Below are 19,374 nucleotides of genomic sequence, written 5' to 3'. Positions count from 1 at the left end.
TACAATTGTAGACCATAAAATTGTTGCTTTCAATGGCTCTACAGCCAGTCAGTCTTTTCTCCCCTTAGTTGATGCAAGATCTGAGAAATGAGTAAAGTAAAATGAAAACAGTATAACAGAATCTTAATATCTATATTCAGTACTAGATGGTCAAGGTACAGGTAGCATGTATGCTTCAAAGAATTTTCTCTCTAAAGAGTTTGCAAACTGCCGATATGTCACAAATGAAAATATTCAAATTTGTTGCTAGGTGTACTGAATGCTGTTAAATGGTGCAGTCCTAGTCTTCAGAGTTATAAATCCTCTGTAAATGAACTGATAGAGTTGTCAGCTATCAAACATCAACTTGATATTGATTGAACCATTATTGTTAATTTTTTCTAAGTAAGAAAAGGGGGGAAAAAGCCACAAGAGAATATAAGGACTTGCAAGAGTGAGAGGTAGGCTCTGAACTACAGTGCTTTGGTACACTGCAGATGGAGAACAGGATTTTGCTAAACAGAGCACAGAATCTGTACCAGATTCGGTCTGCGGTCTGTTAACCCAAGATTGGCTTCTGAAGTTTGGAATGCAAGCATGTTCTGCAGGAAGACTGTTACACTTGATGGAGAGGGCTAGAGGCCAGACGAAGGGAAGAGAATGGTGTATGTAGTATGATGTATGGATGTGGGTGTGAGCATTGTAGAGATTTCAAATCCTAGGGAAGGAAGAGAACCCCATCTAAATACCGGCTTCACAGATATGTATGTGGGACACAACTGTTTTTATCATGCCAGATATATTCTGTTGTTAAGTAGTTGTAAGAAGAGCTATGCAAATAAGTAGCTCCAAGCACAATGACAAACTGATTTCCGCTGCATTTTTATTGAGATGACTGACATATTAACTAGATTGTATGAGTTGTTTGTAAACACACCTGGCAAGGCTCCTAACAGCATTGCTCCCCACCCATTCACCCTATTCATAGCTTTTTAATGTCCCTGGTGTTTTCTTCTAACAGCTATAGTTTCTCCTCCCTGCTGTTCCCTGCCGTTGATCCACCATTACTTGCTCTGCCATCCAACAAAGAATGGCGAATTCTATACAACAAAAACAGGCAATTGCTGATAATCTGGCTACAAGTATGTGCTGGCTGGCTGGCTGGCCACCAGCTGCTGCCTGCACACCTCTGAGGAAGTCAGGCCTGTAGGTTTGGGTCCATTGTAAGAAGTTATTTAAAAAAACATACAAAAATCTGCTTTTGTAGAAGGTCTACAGGTTCCAAAGTTACTAATAAGGGGTTGACAGACAGAACAAAACCTTGTTTTCTGACAAAAGCAGGTTAAAAATAAAAAAAGTAAAAAATCTTGACAGTTTTTAATAATAGTGACAATATGAATTTCTAGTAATACCTTCTAGCCATCTCTGGATGTGGGGAAACTTAACTTGTGATGCTCTCCTAATAAATATCAAAGAACACATGTGTTTCTGAGCTAGGACTTCCAGTATGCTGGGATGATACAGAGAGCTGATCTGCTGATACTTTACTAGTGTTCCAGGAATACACTGTTCAGAAAACAGCGCTCCTTTTAGTTTGAGGGAGAATGGGCAGTCTGCTCTTTGCCAAGTTTGTCTTTTATTGTAATGATTTTTTTTTTTCTTTAGGGTGGAGTTTTAATGTTTTGATGTCAGTATGAAGAGCAGGATACCTCTCATTCTTCTAGCTTGTGGCTCCTTTAACCCCATCACAAACATGCATATGCGTTTATTTGAGCTGGCTAGAGATCACCTGCACCAAACAGGTCAGTAAGGTGGTGTTAGGATCACACATGCATGGTGGTTTACGGTGAAAAGGAAAGATTTTTAACACTCACTATAGATAAGCTGTCTCTTTACAGCTGGCTTAATTTTAATATTCTTTATGGATCATTCAGTGTGAGCTTTCATGGCAAATTCAATATAAAGAATCTAGCATTACCTCTTCTTTGGCTCAGTAAATAAACAAGTATCATAATGAGTGTTCATGCAAATAAAGTGAAAGTTTTACCAGCAGTTTTAGGATCATATTCATGGAACATGAGCCTTGTGAAAGAGTATGCTTAACAATTTTGAAACTGAGAAGAAACATTTATGTTCAAATTTCATGCTTTTGTGATACAGTGTGTTTTAATATGAAGAATTGTCACAGCAGTTTTGACAGCTGGGGGGTGAAACTGGAGAAAAGATGAAACGTTAATTATTCATTATCCATCTTCACTAAAAGGTACAAGTTATCTCCCCTAGCAAAATAATTTCCTCATAAAGGAGATCAGAAAAGCTAGATGTCAGCAGGCTAGAAAGTTTTGGCAACAAAGGAGAAAGGTGGGTAACATCAGGAACTTAAGCAAGAAGCAGAAAAGCTACTGAGAAGCACTTAACTCTAAGCTACTACTCTAAGTAACTACTTAGTTGCTGAGACTTTTTTTTTTTTTCCATATGGCAGCTAAAATATACACATATGTTTATAGAAGAGTTTGGAAGGGAGTCATAGTTTATTGGAACCTGACAGAGAAGCTCCTAGGGAGGTGGTTCAGTAGGAACCTGAACAGCAAATAATAGCAAAAGGACTTTGGCTGTCAAATTGTGGGGAGTGAATCTGGTAACCCACTGATACTGTTCTGCAGTAAAAGCAGCAACTATATGCTCGCCATATACTATGAGAATACTTTGGCTTTCATGAGGAAGAATTACACAACTGGCTCTGAGGGCTGCCTCTACAAGAGTCTGTTGTCCTGTAACTGTCAAATGATTTTATTGCTCCCGCAGAACTAGAAATAAAGGGTTAAAAAGGGATTTTAATTGGCTTTTCGCACTGTAATTTTATAACTGCTGCTGCTGCACAGGTGTGCAAGGAGTAGAAAGATAATGTGAAACCAACTGGTAATTCTGTTTAAGTTGTATGTTCTAGTTCCCCTACTCGGAGCAGTTTACTTCAAGAAGTCTGGTGAAAATCATATTAAAAATCAAATTTTGAAAGGCTGAAATTAAAATTGTGCATTACATTGCACCTCTCTAACATGAGTGCTTAGTTCTGGATAGGATGTGACTTGCCTTTTGACGACTTAGTTTAATTTGTGGAGTCATCTTAATATATAAGTATGCATTAAAGAAGGAGACTTTATTTGTGTCTGGGTTGCCTACAGTGTTGTCATTGCACTTTCTGAATGCTTAACCCAGGATGTCTGCAAAGCAAGGATCCTCAGTTAGCTTGTGGAAACTTACCCATCCCAAGTAGAGGTAGCTTTATTTGAAGTAACTGTAAATGTAGATATAGGTGTTTATATGTATGGATACACAAATCTGGTATATGGTCTTTCTTGCTACGGTGAAGACAGTTTTTCAAACCGAAGGGGTTGGAAACACGCTATCAGAATGATCGATTCGGAGTGCCTGTTTTATGGCAGAACCATTCCTACACAGGAAATTAATTGGTCATTCCCTCATCTTTTTAGCCCTGTTTCCACCTCTGCTGTTACCCAGGGAAGGAGAGGAGAAAATGGAGCTCATTTGATGAAAAGAAGCACTAGTTGCAGGCAGGGAGCTGGTAGTGGGGCTGGAGGACAATGGTTATACGTGACTAAAGCTTGTTTGAAGTGAGGTAGTGGTCTGCTATATTCATATTGATACCCTCCTCAGTGAGAACAGGGCACTTCCAAGCTATATACACTGAATGCCTGAAAAGATAACTAGCATGAGTGAAGAATTAACTAGCATGAGGGGCGATGTTTCCTAGGCTGTGAGAATGACTGACTTCTGGTGCTACTCCGGTATTTCTGCTCAGTCACAAATTGGGCAGAAACGATGACTTGTACAGTAGCTTGGCTGGAGTTGACTTCACAGTCAGGTTTTACTGTTATGAATGACATGACTATCCCTGATGTGCATCCTGACTGACATCTCTGGTAATTCTGTCTGCCAGCTTTTTGCACGTCACTTCAGTTTCAAATGCTGTCTAATCTTATTTTTCATATTTTTCCCTATTTTAAGTAGGGAATTTTATTGAGTTTCTGATACTTTAAGCAGTATCTGCAGTTTCATTGCCACATGTCAAATAATTCATCATTTTTCTGTTAATATCAGTCGACAAATCTTGTCATGCTGCCTTTTAAATACAACAGCTGTAGCTATGTGTGACTGAATAACTCTAATGATTCTCTTTATCTGGATTTTGTCTCTGCTTATGTGAATTTGACTCTTTACACATCCTCACACATAGATAGAGTGTTCTCAGATTCAATCCCTTGTTTTAAAATTGCTTCTTGAAACTTGCACTGACTGTGGCAAATGCCTTTCCTGTCTGTTAATACGTAATGCCAGATGCTTTTATTTCTCTTTGACTATATTTTTATTTGACCATGAAGTCCAAGAAATAGTACTAGAATCAATCTATGTAAGATGTTTAAAACCTTGTTTCCCAAGTATTGCCAGTGGAGGATACTTACATCACCAAGTTTCCAGATAAGACCAAAATGGATAGAGGGCAAAGGAGGGCGGTATGAAAGACAAGACGTTTCTATCTGTGACAAGACAGATGCAAGAGGGAGGTGAAGAACAATGAGTTACTATCTCATGAAAACTTGAGAAAAATGTGACACCATCAATGGGTTGTGTCAGATGCAGCACTGGGCAGCGGAATTAAGAAGTCCAAGTCACTAACCAGCCGTGGGAATTTGGAAGTTTATGTTGTTCAAGGGCTGCATTTGGTTAAAATGGACTAATATTTTCAAGAAAGGGATAAGAACAGATTGTAACAGCAGCAAGTCAGCATAAATGCAGACTTCAGTTTGTTTTCCTGCAACAGTTTTATAACTGGAATTTGAAAACCACACCAAAAAGAACAGTTAGATGCTACTGTTTTGATAGTGTGTATAGCGATACAGATACATGATTGGAATAGGATCAGATTAGCAGTAGTTACTCACTACATATACAATAAATATTGACAGACATTAGTTAAAATTAACTGAACTTAAAAAATGAAAAGGAAACATATCTTTGCTTATTTTTTCATTACAAGATCTACAGCAGTGCTTGCTTTATAAATAGAGCAGTACTTGGTTAACTGTATTAGGCTTTACCCTTGAAAGAGGCAGGAAGAGGGATGCATGTGTGGCTTAGCATTCAGAAAGAATTAAAGCTATAGAGTGCACTTTGAGGAGGTGCAAATCAAAGCAGCAAAAGCATAAATCTTAAGACATTTCAAGACATACCACATCCCTAAAGAAGATGCTTCTGTTACATAAAACTCAGTTTTCTGAATACTGTTGTAAGTGCATACAGTTTTAGGTCCTAACTTTCTCTGAATTTAAGGAATGCTCTTCTAAGTGGAAGAAGTATAGGCATCTTTCTGTTGCACAAGTTTTGTTGTCTTATTCTCAAACCCAGCAGAAGGGTGGGCATCCCTTGCTTGCAGTGGTATTTGGGTTATGCCCTGTATTTGACTTCAGAATCCTAGTCTTCTGTTTTGTAGCACCTCTGAAGAGAATCATTGCTTCCCAGTCTTGTTAAATGGCAAAAGTCAGGTTAGATGAGAGCATTTCAGAATAAGGTGTCCTGTGAGTAAAGCTATAATACTTTATTATTCATTGTTACTCTCAAGATGGTGGTTTTATCCTTCCTTTCTGAAAGAAGTATTTATTTTCATAGCTGTCAAGATACTGCCTTTCCTTATTTTTGTCCAAATCCAGTCAACTCTTATAGAAGTGAAGCTGTACTTTGTGGTCTTGATTTGAAATATTTATTATAGATGTGATTTGTGGAGATCATTCAGCATTTATCTGAGGACTGATCATTGTGCATGCTCAGTTACTCAGCTGTTGGAGGAGTTCCTGAAGTTGCAATGTATTTTGAGTGGCTGTCTGACTACAGAGGTAAACCTGCATCTTCAGGCCCTGTAGTTCACTCAACCAGGTGGATATGATTTATGTTTGTCTAGGTACTCATATGGCATCTGTCACTACAATTTTTGCACACCTCATGTATTTCAGTGAATGCATCTTTCAAGCACTGTGAAGTGGTGAAGGTAAAGTCATCCATCCTATGGAGAGCTATCCTAAAAGATTGTCCATTACTGCTCTGATGTATTTGTTGTTTATGTTGACTTTCAATGCAATGATTGCTGAATTGTTTACCACTTTGATTTTCCTTCTGTTGAATTCCCTTCACAGAAGGTGACTGAACATGAAGTAAAAAGAGTCTTGCCTATTTTCTTTTCCTTTTTCATGCTTGGCAATCTCTACATACATATAATGGGAAGGTAAGCATAGGAGGTATCCTTTTGGTATTTAATCTGAACAAAGATGTTAGATATCCCTCCCTCCACCCCAGTTAATTATAACCTATAAATAAAATTAACATTTTGCATTAAATGGAACAATGAAAAATCCTTGTATTTGTTTTCCTAACATTAGTAGGCTGAGAGTTTTGGGAGGATAACTGTTGATTTCTTGTGAGTTCAAGGGAAGCCATTACTATTACTTCAATACAGAATTTTATCATGTGATTTTAATGTATGTGTAGTCATACACAGAAGGCTGATAAAAGAAATTAAATCATCCAGTTAACTAACCATATTTGTAAAAGCGAGTGTGCCAGTGGTTGTTTCAGTGAAGAAATGAAAACTTACATTAACATAAACTCTTGTTGCATCTTAGATGGTTAGAACATGAGATTGTATTGTAACTGTTTTCCAACATTGTTCACTTCTGGTAGCAGGTTTTACATCACTTTACATTTTGAAATAGCCGCTACTTTCCTCACAAAGGAGGACTGACTCCTTGGCAAAGTGATATTTGTTATTTATGTATTTGATATTGTGTAAGTACTATGCAGTAAAATTTAAACTGTTCCTTAGACTCATTTTGTTAAATCTTAGATGTGTAGGTAACTTCATGCCCTTGTGCCATGGTTTAACCCCAGACAGCAACTAAGCCCCACACAGCCACTTGCTCATGCCCCCCCCACAGGGTACGGGAGAGAATCAGAAGGGTAAAAGTGAGAAAACCCATGGGTTGAGATAACAACAATTTAATAGGGAAAGCAAAAGCCACACACGCAAGCAAAGCAAACCAAGGAATTCATTCACTACTTGCCATTGGCAGGCAGTTGTTCAGCTGCCTCCAGGCAAGCAGGGCTCCCTCGCACGTAATGGTTACTTGGGAAGACAAAATGCCGTAACTCTGAACGTCTCCCAGTTTAAATATTGAGTATGATGTCATATGGTGTGGAATATCCCTTTGGCCAGTTCAGTTCACATCTTGCATGTTTCTGAAAAATTTTACCTTGCTCTATTGATCGTTTTGCCTACAATGAGAATGTTTTAAAACAGAGGATAACTTGGACTGACTTTTTAACAGGAGACAGGCCTGTAAATCTCATTAAATCAATGCTATTTTTTGTAAGTTTCAACTCACTTAAGTACTTTTGAAAATTTTACCTTATTACATCAATATAAATCTGAAGTTACTAAATTGCTGTTTTAGAATATTAAATTGTTGTGTGCCAGTATCAGAAATTGTGAGTCCAGGGGTATCATTTTCATTACAAAGCAATAGAGGGAACTTGCTGCATTTAAGTTTCTTTGTTGAAACAATTGAATTAGAAAAAAGGAAAGCAATTTTTTTTCCCCTTCAGTATCATACTTATCATAGTCACTCTAGTTGCACTAGAAATCATTTTGTTTCATTTCTGTTTATTTGAAACACCCTTTCTCTCCTCTTTGTTTCTTGGGAGATGCAGCTTATATCAGTGCTTTATTTCCCTGTTGATTTATCAAAATGAGAGCTACATTTTTGTTTCCTGATTTGAGGCCAGAACTTCAAAAGTCTAACAAAAAGAGCTTGTTGTGTTAATGATTACATTATGTTACAGGAGTAGAAAAATATGGGCATATTTTCAAATTTAATTAACATGATCGGCCAGATAGAAAGGATCTTTAATAGCCGCTAAGCTGATGTTTGGACCATAGTGCTGTAAGTCTCATTTTAGACTCCATTAGCCCCGTCTTTCTTCTCGAATCTTCTGATTTGTCTGAATCACATTAATCATAGCTGCATTAATATGCTATAATTCTTGCTTTAACACAATGAAAAGGCACAATGATTTTGATAAATAACAAGTATCAGATGCTTAAGAAGAAAGCAGTGGTCACTTAAGTCATCCATTACTCTGCCTATATAAAAGCTGTACTTACTAGAATATAAAACAATTATATCTAGTGATTTTGATAGTTTTTGTTATAAATTATAAGCATTTCTGCTTGTTTGAAAATTGTATATTCATCCAGGTTTCCTTTTTGAATCATCTGATAGGTTAAATATGTTGATAGTAATTGTGAGCAGTTTACAGAGGAAAAAGAAGGCTGCTTTTTAGTTTTTTAAATTGATGTTTCTATATTAAAAATAATACCTAGATCAAGTTGTTCATAGTCTCTTATAACTTTGAAGTTAACCATGCTTTGAAGAGGTTGTACTAGATGATCTCCCAAGGTCCTGTCCACGCTAAATTTTCAAGGTTCTATGAAGATGACTTTTTTCTTTTTTTCTTTTCTTTTTTCCAAAAGGAAGGTATCAGGTGATTGAAGGTATAATGTCTCCTGTTAATGACGAGTACAGAAAGAAAGGCTTGGTTTCAGCAAGACACCGGATAGCAATGGCTAAACTAGCACTGGAGACATCTGACTGGATTCGAGTTGATCCATGGGAGAGTGAGCAGGACACGTGGACAGAGACAGTAAAAGTATTAAGGTAATTACTTTTTTTTTTTTTTCTTTATGAAGCTACTGATTGACAAAAATCTGTCAGGCTACCAGGTCAATGCACAGAACTTGCTCCTGTAAAACACCCAAGCAAAGCAGAATGTGTCTGTTTATAGCATCATCTGCTATGAGATAAAATATTATACCCGTGAGCAATGAAAATTCACATCACTTTCCTTTAGAAAGGCTGTGTAGTCAGGATTCCCCATCTGGAGTCTTTCCATCCCTAGAGCAAAGCAGATAGGCTTTCCCCAGCTCTATGCAGTACTCCACACTACTGCATTTGTGCCATTTAGATGACTACTTAGTTAGATGCATGTGGAAAACCTCTGCCAAGAAAGGGTCTTGCAAAATTATAATCACTAAAGGAGTTCTGCAGAAAAGTTCTTGGCTCTCATGTTATTTCTCTTGTTTTTAAGTCTCTATGCAGGTAATATAGATACCTTAATCAGAAAGTAAGAGAGTTTGCAAACAAACCTATACTTCACGAGCATCCCTATTCCAGATTAGCCATGTTGGCGTTATTATGACTGCAGGTTTCTTTATTCATGCATCCATGAAAAGTTTTCTTACTAACTCTAAAGGCAAGTTAAACCCCAGCCCATAACTGCGGATTTTTTCTTCCAAAATCACTGTGTTTGCTGTGGTTTTGTGCTGGAAGGAAAAATTGAACAATTTGTCCAAAATCTGTTAACTTGGTGTAAGGACCTTGAAAGGTGCCTTTTTCCCATATGGTTGGTCTTGGTAATAAATGCATTACAGGGCAAGGTATGAAAATACAAGCTGCTTGTGCTAGCCACTTTTTGCAAATGTAGATGCTACAGAAGCCAACAGATACTGTTAAAGACTTCATGGATGTCTGTGAAGAAAGTAAGTGTTCTGTAAGAACTATCAATGATTCTTCATTTCTATTCACTTTTTCAAGGTTACTTTCTAACTGGAAACAGTTGTTTGTATAGCTGAAGGCTCTAAAATGTGCCTTCCAACAACTGCCCAGAAGGCTCTTACGGCTCTGTGTGTGAAAGCAATTAAAGATCAGACCTGTTTATATTGTATTTTAACTGTCACACATGAATATGTAAAAAAGAGGTGGCTTTAGGGCTAGATCTTTATCTGTATAAACAGGTTTATTGTGGAGTTGTGCTTCTTCACAAGCGTTGAATCTATAGATTCTTCCCTGGTCAAAGAACGAAGAACCAATTGCTGCCTTCACTATAAGCTCCCTCAGGTAGGAAACTTTAGTACCAATAGAAAGAGATTTTGCTATTGCAAGGCAGAGGCAAAAAATACTATTGTACCTAAATGTCTCTTTTTATCAGTATTTTGAATTGTGCACTTAACTGCAGTAGAACATTGTGTCCTGAGACACATGAATGGCCTTTTCCTACAGTACTTGTTTTACCTGAGTGCCATGAAAGTGTCATAATTCATCAAAATCTGTAGATTTTGCAGAGGCTTCCAAATAGTTATGACATAAAAGAATTGTAAGCAGCAAAGGTCCTATCCCACTTATGGCAGTGCTATTAGTTGCCTGTTACATTGAGTATGGAAATTTTGGAGACTCTCTCAAGGCTTTTTTTTTTAGAGAGGAGGAGGGAACATGGTAGAGCTTTTTCACACCTAGCTGCTCTTCTTGAATATTCTTCCTAGACAAGAAAACAGTATTGTCAGTAACCAAAGAACTACATTTATTCCTCTTGTAACGTAGATTTGATTGTGGTGCAGATATACTATGAATTAATTTAGAATTGACAAAGATCTATCTTACACCACTTCTATTGAATTGTGCTTGTGATTTAATTATATAGGTCTTCAGAGCTTCATACACAGTTCAGAAAATGCTTGATAAACTAACAGATTGGTTTGTCCTTCTTGGTGTATCTTTAAAATAACGTAACCCTCACTGCCCCAGCACTTGAAACACCTGCTAAACACACCTTTTGGCAGCTAAGATTTTGCTGTACTTGTAACATTAGTCCTGCAGTGGGCTTTTTGCCAAGAGTTCTTATTTTTGAATCACGGCCCAAGAATGTCAGGCCATGATACAAAGTTAGTGTACTTGACTATATATAACATCAGCCTGTTTACAAGAAGGCAGGATCAGAAATAGAAATGTAGGAAGGCACAGGCCAAGCTATTACCCTACTCTCTACTACCATATGTCTCTCACCTCTTGTCTATGCAGTTTCTTCAGCCAATGGCTGAGCATCAAAAATTACTGGAGGTAGTTATTCAGGCTGTCTAGCTGTAGGTTCTTGACACTTGTGCAGCTTATTCCTGTGGTTAAAAGTACTTGCATGATTTGAAGAGTGTACATTTAAATCACTAAGCTATAAACTCATTCTGTAGGCCAGACAGTCAAAGGGTTCTATATGGCTTTGTACACATACTGAATTCAGACTGTACCTTGTAACTCATAATCTTTGCTTTGATACAGTTATATAAGACCTGATGGTCACTCTGTCTATAGATGTACTAGACAGAGATGGGACACTGGCTTGAGTCTGTGTCTGCCTGTCCTGTTTAACTGTGAGCTTGTTAACTGAATGCCAATATGAGCAATGCCTAAGCATGGCTCAGGATGGTACAAGTCAGGGACTATTCTGAACAGGCAAGGCCATGCTGATTTGGAAGGAAGGGAGTTTAGGTGTTTGGATGTAAGATTGGCACTTCCCTCATGATCAAAGGCACTACCATGAGGTAATAGTACCAGTATTGCAGTGGGGCACCAGTTATCAGGAGCAGCAAAAGAATAGATAATAGAAACCTGGAAAAACTGACAAAAGGATCCTTGCCCCTTCATGGATCTGAACTCAGTAAAATTAGAAGCATAGCAGATGTCAAAAATCTTATGACAATTGTATATTTTGAGTTTCTCAAGATTATGATTCTTTTAATTAAAATGAAAGGGAAAACCACATGGTGAAAACTCAGGGAACATGTTTCTGTGAAGTAGAGGAGAGAGAACAGGAGTGTCTTCTGCTGAAAACGGAGCACACATTATAGAAACATCATCATACGGCAATTGTATTTAATCAAGAAATTAAATCTAGTGATTGAAGTGTGATTCAGTCCCGTTTCAAGCAAAAACCTCCACTATGTTTTAAATGTAATGTTGTTACCAAAATTGCCATAACGGTAGAATTTCAAAAAGGAATTGCAAACCAGAATGCCATTACGGAGATTGCGTGTGAATTCTGAAAAATGTTAACTACATTGATACTAATCTCACAGTAGAATGAATATGCTAAATTCTTAACAAATTGTATTCAAATCCAAAGTGCATAAAAGCAGACTGTGTTCTTGAATCTGAAAGTGCCAGGTAATCGCTTTGTGCATATCTGAGAGGATTACCTCACACAGAAACCTTTATTTTAAATGCAGGCACCATTACAATGAATCACTCAGATTGCTGCAGTCCAGGAAGGAATTAATGAAAAACAAATGGCCCATAGAAAGATCTACAGAGGATTCCCTTTCTTACCAGCACTCAGGTTGGTTTATAACTGTAAACACAACTCCTTGTTTAGCATTAAAAACAATACAGCTTTGTAAGACTCGACTACTTGATGAAAAAGTTGAACATAGTAGCTGGTAAGTTTTGCGGGTTGGAGCTGCCTGCTGAAAACAAGACATGCCAAATGCCAACATGACTGCTGGTGCCGTTATTTTGTAGTAACTCCCACATAGTCTCCTAAATAAGTCTCCTGTCTAATGTTTGGTTTTATAAACATCTCTTTAGCTGTATCAGAGATGTTGTGGCCCTGCTAGTTTTGCAAAGCAAAGAATATATGAATAAAAAATATCAAGAAGTATAGGGATTACTTAGAATTGTAATTCTAGTGTTAGACAATGGACAAAGTATGTCGATACCACAACAGTGATGCTCATGCATTGATGTTTACTGCATTTCTGCACAGAAAAGCTTCTGTTGACATTAGAAGTATGGCAGGTTCTGGAAACAATGTCAGTTTTGGGTTTCCTATTTTATCATATTCCCTACCCTACGACTTGCTAGGATGCTGCTAGCTTTTTGATACATTACTTTTTTCCTGTAGTATTGCAACACTTAGACATGAATAATACATTTAAGTTGTTTATGGCTATACAAAAGTTTCCAAAAGATGAGTTGTTGTATCTTTATAGATGGTAGAGGGGGAAAAAAGTCTCAAGGCATTTGGACTGCAGTGGAGTCTTGTGTCTAATGGGGTTAATTATTGTAGGCAAGTGACAAGTCAGATTATTCCACATTGCAACACTAAGGAAAATTGGTGTGAAAGTGTAAAGACTATTTTAATTTTCCATTACAAAAAAATCTTTTGGCTACTATTTTCTGTAGTTATTTCAAGCTCTATAGCATTTTATGTCAAATTGGTCAAGAAAACAAATGTTAAAACTAGTCTGTCTTTCCCAGTAAAGATTCTCAGTTTAGAATTCATCAGTCATCATCACAGGATTCCTCTACAGTCAAAAATAAAAGGCGTAGCAAAACTGGGTGAGAAAGAGGACAGGCAAGAAATAGGTTTCTTTGTCTAGTACATAGCAGCTGGATTTTTTATTTATTTATTTATTCTATCTGGCAGCTATCTGGAAAGAACAATCCGTTAGTTTGAACAGAGAAAGGCTAGCATCCTGCTATTACTTTTTCTGCCTTCAGTCTTTTGACTGACTGGGCAGTGATATGGATTTGGCTATATTAAACATGTGGCCTACCAAGAAGGAACAAAATGGTTTCTTCCCATTTCCTTTGGTCACTAGCATGGTATCGTGTGGGGCATGGAGAGTGATCAAAAGCTACTGAGAAGTCCAGAGCAGAATAGAGTTCCTCTCCTTTCTCAGAAATAAATGTTGGTTAGCACAAACTTGATGACAGCAGGCAACTGTTACCCAATTCCTCTGTTACCCAATTCCTCCTCTCTTCCCCCACCCCACCCAAAAATAAACCACCTCCCAACAATGAAATCTGTTGAATTGGGGGTTTCTGTGAAGTTTGTAGGAAGGCTCAGTCACCTAATGGAAGCTTTCAAAAGATCAGCTTGATGGCTGAATTTAGCAGTGGCAAAATTCCATAATCACAGAATCACTAGGTTGGAAAGGACCTTCAAGATCATCAAGTCCAACCATTAATCCAGCGCCACCATGTTCCCTAAATCATGTCCTGAAGCACCACATCCAATGCCTGACCACCCTCTCAGTGAAGAAATTTTTCTTAATATCCAATCTAAACCTCCCCTGGCGTAACTTGAGGCCATTTCCTCTTGTCCTATCACTGGTTACTTGGGAGAAGAGACCAACACCCTCGTCGCCACAACCCCCTTTCAGGTAGTTGTAGAGAGCGATAAGGTCTCCCCTCAGCCTCCTCTTCTCCAGACTAAACAACCCCAGTTCCCTCAGCCGCTCCTCATAAGACTTGTGCTCCAGACCCTTCACCAGCTTTGTTGCCCTTCTCTGGACACGCTCCAGCACCTCAGCATCCTTCTTGTAGTGAGGGGCCCAAAACTAAACACAGGATTCAAGGTGCGGCCTCACCCGGGCCGAGTACAGGGGCACGATCACTTCCCTACTCCTGCTGGCCACACTAGTGCTGATACAGGCCAGGACGCTGTTGGCCTTCTTGGCCACCTGGGCACACTGCTGGCTCATGTTCAGCCGGCTGGCGACCAGCATCCCCAGGTCCCTTTCCGCCAGGCAGCTCTCCAGCCACTCCTCCCCAAGCCTGTAGCGTTGCATGGGGTTGTTGTGGCCAAAGTGCGGGACCCTGCACTTGGCCTTATTAAACCTCATACAGTTGACCTCTGCCCATCGATGCAGCCTGTCCAGATCCCTCTGCAGAGCCCTCCTACCCTCCAGCAGATCAACACTTCCACCTAACTTGGTGTCATCTGCAGACTTACTGAGGAGCACTTGATTCTCTCATCCAGATCATCAGTAAAGATACTGAACAAGACCGGCCCCAGAACCGAGCCCTGGGGAACACTGCTTGTGACCAGCTGCCAGCTGGATTTAATGCTGTTCATCACAACTCTCTGGGCTCGGCCATCCAACCAGTTCTCTACCCAGCAAAGAGTAAACCCGTCTAAGCCATGAGCCGCCAGTTTCTCCAGGAGAATGCTGTGGGAGACACTGTCAAAGGCTTTACTAAAGTCCAGGTAGACAACATCCACAGCCTTTCCCTCATCCACTAGGCGGGTCACCTGGTCATAGAAGGAGATCAGGTTGGTCAAGCAGGACCTGCCTTTCATGAACCCATGCTGGCTGGGCCTGATCCCTTGGTTGTCCTGCAGATGCCCTGTGAGCACTCTCAAGATCAACCGCTCCATAATCTTCCCCGGTACAGAGGTCAGGCTGACAGGCCTGTAGTTCCCAGGATCCTCCTTCCTGCTTTTCTTGTAGACGGGCATCACATTGGCAAGCCTCCAGTCTTCTGGGACCTCCCCTGTTAACCAGGACTGCTATGCTATTTTTCTACTAAATGTATGCCTACTAAACTGTAAGACTTCTTTGCATGGTGCTGAGTCTCATTATTTTTTTCCACGTGAAATAATCAGGTCACTTTAATGTATATTGTAAATAAAAAGGTTCACTGAGGAGAGGTATAGACAAATGATTGCAGTTTTAATAAACTTAGAATAGTTCATTGGTGCTAGTCATTCAGGACGAAGATAAAAATGACAAGACTACAGAGTTCTTTTTCTCTGTTTTTCAGTGCCCAGGGATTTGCCATTCCTCCTTGATTCACCAAATATAGCTTCATATGCAGTATTTCTTGTCCTACTTACAAGAGATGGTTGATTGTATTAATTTAATTTTTAATTTAATGCCCTGCACTTCAAGTCTCTCGGTTGCCTTACATGTACAACTTTGTTGTCACCTCTTGAATACTTTTCCCTAGCATATTCCAATAGCAGTCTCCCTTAATTAAACCTGAAATCCAGCTACTTACTTTGTGTTAATAGTTATTTCTCCTTTAGCTTACCCTCTCATTTTACCCTGGATAACACTTCAAGGAATTGCAATTAATTTTTGTCCACCGTCATTGACTGAGCTACGCCAGTCAAAAACAAGCAGAAGTTTCCCTCATCCAGATATATCATGGCCCAAAATAAAGGCTATTGTACTTAGTAAAAAATTGAGAATTGCAGCAGCCATTTGGGTTTTATACCATTATCTATAGTGGAAGCTGCAGATCATCATTTAGCAAAGTGCCCTTGAAAGGCCAAAGACACATTTTTCTCATTGACACAGAAGACGTAGGGATATGCAGAGATGTATTTGTAAAATTGATGGCCTTTTTGTAAAGCCTACAATCTGTTAATTTAGCTTCTAGTAACCTAGAACTGCAATTCATGTACATTCAGAGAAAACATATCAATAGTATAAAAGCTCTGGTGTAATATTAGCCCTAATACAGCTTGGGACAGAGTACTGTTTTATTGTGGAGGCTGCTGTTAAGTAAAAAGCAAGCTGTGACATAAAACCCAGGTAAGGCTCTGGAAAGCAGGGGACTGGAAACAGTCTAAACAGCTGAGCCAAGGAACTGGAAAGGAAGAGTAGAATCTGTGAATGGAAGGACAAGAAGATTGGAACTGGCATGAGGAGATAGGTGAGAAGAGGACAGCTTGGAAGGGATAAAGCAGAAAAGATGAGCTTTATCATGATAGAGCCTCCAGGGTTGTGTGAATCCTAAGGTTCTTGGTGTCTCGTTGTTCATCAGCTGTCAGAAGTAACTGGGACATTCTTTCAGAGTTTTGTACTCACAGAATCACAGAATCATTAAGGTTGGAAAAGACCTTCAAGATCATCAAGCCCAACCATCAACCCAACGCCACCATGCCCCCTAAACCATGTCCTGAAGTGCCACGTCTACACATTTTTTGAATACTTCCAGTGATGGTGACTCCACCACCTCCTTGGGCAGCCTGTTCCAATGTTTGGCCACTCTCTCAGGAAAGAAATTTTTCCTAATATCCAGTCTAAACCTCCCCTGGCACAACTTGAGGCCATTTCCTCTCGTCCTATCACTGGTTACTTGAGAGAAAAGACCAACGCTCACCTCACCACAACCTCCTTTCAGGTAGTTGTAGAGAGCGACAAGGTCTCCTCTCAGCCTCCTGTAGCTCTGGTCCACACAAAGATCACAGATAACTTTTGCAGGTACTTCTGCACTAGCTCAAGTGTCAGAGATGAAAGCATTGAATGTAAAGGTTCCAACCTTGCAGATGTGGGTATCAAAATAAAATTTAATGGGTGGTTTGTGAGGGAGGGGGCTGTTTCAAAATTTTCATATTCCTACCAAATACAGTGATTATAAACTCTAAAAAACCCCAGAATTATATTTTTAAGCATGTGGACAGTCTATGGTGATTCTGTCAGGCATGAATGTTTCAAGATTGCCTTGTCCTGTACTGTCTTCCTTCTGTAGTAATGCTGCATTCCGAGGACAGGAAGGTGCAGTGCAGTACCCCTGCCTTCTTTGTTGTAGGGGTTGGAAGGTATGTAGTGAGGGGTGTAAGAAGAGAAGAAATGCTTGCTGTAGTTAACTCAATGGTATATATTAAACCTCTGCAAAATCGAGTGTGTCTTAGGGCACTGAAGGTATGCTTTTCATGCATCATCACTAGTATGTTTCTTATTTTTCAAGTCACTGATTTAAGGTGTTTGTGTAAGACTTGCAGATGTGCTAACTGTTTGCAATCACGAATAAATGTAAAATGGAGACAGTGCCTCCAGGTTTCCCCTTCACTTCACATGAATGCAAGGCTGTGAAAATACCTAGTCAATGTTTGTAAAATACTCAGATGGTATAATGATGAGTGCTGTAGAATAGACTTTGAGGAAAGAGATAGTTCTGTACTGGGGCTTAGGCAGTGTGCCACAAATAAGAAATGTAGAGAAGGCCAAAAAAATGTACTGGTGAAGTATCATTCTTGGTCATTATTCAAGGTACAGCAAATTTGGCTTTAGATCTCTTTGTACTGGAAAAAAAATGCCATGGCAACATGACACAAAATATTATCTATATAATATTCTGCTGGTTCAAATATCTCTAAAAATAAAATAAGACTTAATAGGTCAACTAACTAGCTTATTATACCAGTAAGGGCAGTTAGATTAGATACAATCTGTCATGTTTTAGATGATACAGGTGCACAAACCCAGGCGAAATTCTAGGTTGTTCTCTGGCTAATGTGACAGTAGGCAAACACTGTGTGTGTGTGCCAGCATGCAGTAGGGCATCCCCTAAGGGATGGGGAGCTGTATGCGGTAGCACAGTGGCAGGCAAGGGCCTCGCTAGCTGGGCTTGGTCCCACAGTACCTGAGCAAAGTGAGCAGGGCAGGCTGGGTGTGGTAGCCAGTTTCAACCAAGTCTAGTCTTTGTGCTAAAATAATTCTCTCCTTTATTTGCTTCTTCCCCTTTTTGGCTTGCTTGAGTGGAGGAATAATTCTCCTTTAACATTGTACAGATAATATTTGATATGCTGTCAGTGATGATGAAGTAGGTGATAAAGTAATTGTGACCAGACACATAAAATCCAAGCTTTTCTTGCAACCTTTTAAAAGAAAACTGGAGTAAAGGTAAATGATTAAAAAAAAAAAAAAAAAGAGAGAAGGAAAAAAGGTGATAAGTTAAAACAGATTTTAATTATAAACATCGTAGAAAACTGTGCAAGTATAGAAACCTCTCAATTCCTTTTGTCTTTGCAGTTCTACCAGAATTAAAGCTGCTCTGTGGGGCTGATTTTCTACAGACATTTAAGACACCCAATCTCTGGAAGGAAGAACACATCAAAGAAATAGTGGAAAAGTTTGGTTTAGTCTGTATTAGCCGTGCTGGCTCTGATCCTGCTCAGTATATCAATGAATCAGACCTTTTAACTAAATTTCAGCACAATATCTTTCTGGTGAAAGAATGGATTCAGAATGAAATCAGTGCAACACAGATACGCCATGCCTTGTGCAGAGGATTAAGTGTAAAATATCTCATACCAGATTCTGTTATATCCTACATTGCACACCATAATATCTACACAGAAGAGAGTGAGCAGAAGAATGAAGGTGACTTGCTTCAGCCTCTGAAGTTGCATAACACAACAGTAAACCCACTAAATGACTGATGTCTGTAGTGTGTGAAGTGGACAGACCTGGCTTTTTTTCATGTATGGTTCTTGAGAAAGTTGTTTCTTGTTAGTGAGAGGAAAGTACATCTGCCCAAAATTTCTTGAATTCATGTGGTGTTTTAAATTCATGTTTTTGTGTACGGTAGTGCTTTAGCAAATCGGGATGCTTAGCTGCATAGCTTAAAATGTATAAAGAACAGCTTCCTTGTGAAAATAAAAGAAATAAGATCTTAACAATAAATATTAATCCTCAGTAATACTTGAGTTAAACATAGTACTTTCCTGAATTGCAATTCTGTAATCCTACAACATTTTAGCATGAAGATGCCTTACTGTTCTAACGCAGCAAAATAAACCACAACTTTTCTTTACATATATATATTTAAATGTGTATTACTGCTAAACTTTTTAGCACCCTGAATAACTTTTTATGTTTCAGCAGTTTGGACAAGAGATGGAAATAAATTTTTCTTTCATGGAAGC

General features: G+C 38.9%; 1 protein-coding gene across 1 annotated transcript; it reads left to right on the top strand.

Annotated features, from left to right (window-relative positions):
* Positions 1-772: 772 nt before the first annotated feature.
* On the top strand, positions 773-18,888 carry NMNAT3 (nicotinamide nucleotide adenylyltransferase 3; the record flags this gene model as incomplete). The annotated part of the gene is made up of 4 exons (XM_082003511.1): positions 773-1,785; positions 8,583-8,762; positions 12,158-12,267; positions 18,479-18,888. The coding sequence occupies exons 1-4, from the start codon at positions 1,673-1,675 to the stop codon at positions 18,886-18,888; spliced, it is 813 nt and encodes a 270-aa protein (XP_081859637.1). The 5' UTR covers positions 773-1,672.
* Positions 18,889-19,374: the final 486 nt, after the last annotated feature.

The sequence above is a fragment of the Phaethon aethereus genome (assembly GCF_964289735.1).
Source record: "Phaethon aethereus genome assembly, chromosome: 9".
In the NCBI taxonomy this organism is placed as follows: domain Eukaryota; kingdom Metazoa; phylum Chordata; class Aves; order Phaethontiformes; family Phaethontidae; genus Phaethon; species Phaethon aethereus.
The sequence above is the reverse complement of the archived record's forward strand: the minus strand, read 5'-3'. Positions and strand labels throughout refer to the sequence as shown.